At 61.1% G+C, this 1,272-nt stretch overlaps 1 protein-coding gene across 1 annotated transcript in view; it reads right to left on the reverse strand.

The window, feature by feature from the left end:
* Positions 1 to 161: 161 nt before the first annotated feature.
* Positions 162 to 1,272, reverse strand: part of LOC103581281 (P2X purinoceptor 6-like) — a 10,271-nt gene continuing 9,160 nt past the window's right edge. Inside the window, exons 5-8 of the mRNA XM_008563161.1 lie at positions 880 to 973; positions 714 to 779; positions 465 to 542; positions 162 to 350 (exon numbers count right to left, since the gene is read on the reverse strand). Of these exons, the coding sequence (XP_008561383.1) occupies positions 162 to 350; positions 465 to 542; positions 714 to 779; positions 880 to 973 (427 nt within the window). The remainder of the gene's footprint in view (positions 351 to 464; positions 543 to 713; positions 780 to 879; positions 974 to 1,272) is intronic.

Here is a 1,272-nt window from a genome sequence, read left to right on the forward strand (position 1 = left end):
CAGGAGAGAGAGTCTGCCTGGGAGTTTGAAGGTGGAATTCTCTTCCCTGCCCCCTGCCCTGGTTCTGCTCGGGTTTCATCCTTGAGATCCCCAAGGCAGAAGTTCCACCCTTCCCAGCCCCCAGCCCCCAACCAGCATGGAGCAGGGAACAGCTACAGGCCTCAGGAATGGGCTGGTGAGTGGGTGCCAGAGCCTGGACGGGGCCACCCTGGTGTCGGTGTCTGGCTGTCAGCAGCACCGGCTGTTGCGGGGGAACTAGACCCCATCTGAGGCACCTGGGCAGCCTGGCTTGGGAGTGTGAAAGCCAGCCCGTTCCACACAGAGTTGGCAGTTGCCTTTGGGGCCTTTGCCTGCAGAAGGGGAAAGCAGGTCAGGGATCTAGCCAACATCCCCAAAGTGTGGTAGAACTCAGCATCTAGGCGGAGCAGCCTCAGCTCCAGGACCCCGGCTGGCCTGTAGCTCACCTCCTCATACTTCATCCTCCAATAGAAATGGGCTTCTCTGTCCACGTACAGCAGCAGCAGGTCACAGAGGAAGGTGACCTGGCAGAGGCAGGGCTGGCCCATGTCCCAACCCTCCAACCTGCCCTCCTGCCACCTCCCCAACCCTCATCGTGGGACTCAACATGCAGGCAGAGGGGACTTGGTCACACACTCAGGCAGTGCCAGGCAGGCACTGGCTGCAGCCAGGCGGAGCCTGTGGTGGTCACTCACCAGGCCCAGCCATGCTGCACCAGTGCCCAGTGTGATGGCCGTGGGGATGAGCCCAAACTTCCCTGCCTGAACAGACCTGGGCTGAGCTTCTTGGGCCATGACTGTCGCCCATGGCTCCTCCAGCCCCTGTCTGTCTGCCTCTAACCATCCCCCACCCAACCCCTACCTGCCCGGTGACAAGGATGTCGAAGCGGATTCCATAGAGCTTGAGCAGACTTCGGGCCTCCACGTCTGGGGCCTCCCACCAGTGAGTGGCTGTCCTGGAGGCAGGAGAGAGGGCTCTGGTGGCCTGCTCTGCCCCCTCCAGGCTTTCTTATCCATTAACTACATAAACCCTCAGCCCAAGCCTGACTCCTAGGTCTCAGCCCTGTTTAGTTGTTCCCTGCCTGCTGAGGGGACAAGAGGACAGAAGGGTCCCTAAACAGACACCAACATCGTGGAATGGGAAGGGGTGGTTGGAGGGCCAGGCCCAGGGCTGTGAGAGTGCAGAGGCGGGAAGTCATTCTCCCCTGGGCATTGGGGTAGGTTTCCTGGAGGGCAGCATTCAGGCTGGGACTGG

Source organism: Galeopterus variegatus, unplaced genomic scaffold (assembly GCF_000696425.1).
Source record: "Galeopterus variegatus unplaced genomic scaffold, G_variegatus-3.0.2 Scaffold12717, whole genome shotgun sequence".
In the NCBI taxonomy this organism is placed as follows: Eukaryota; Metazoa; Chordata; class Mammalia; order Dermoptera; family Cynocephalidae; genus Galeopterus; species Galeopterus variegatus.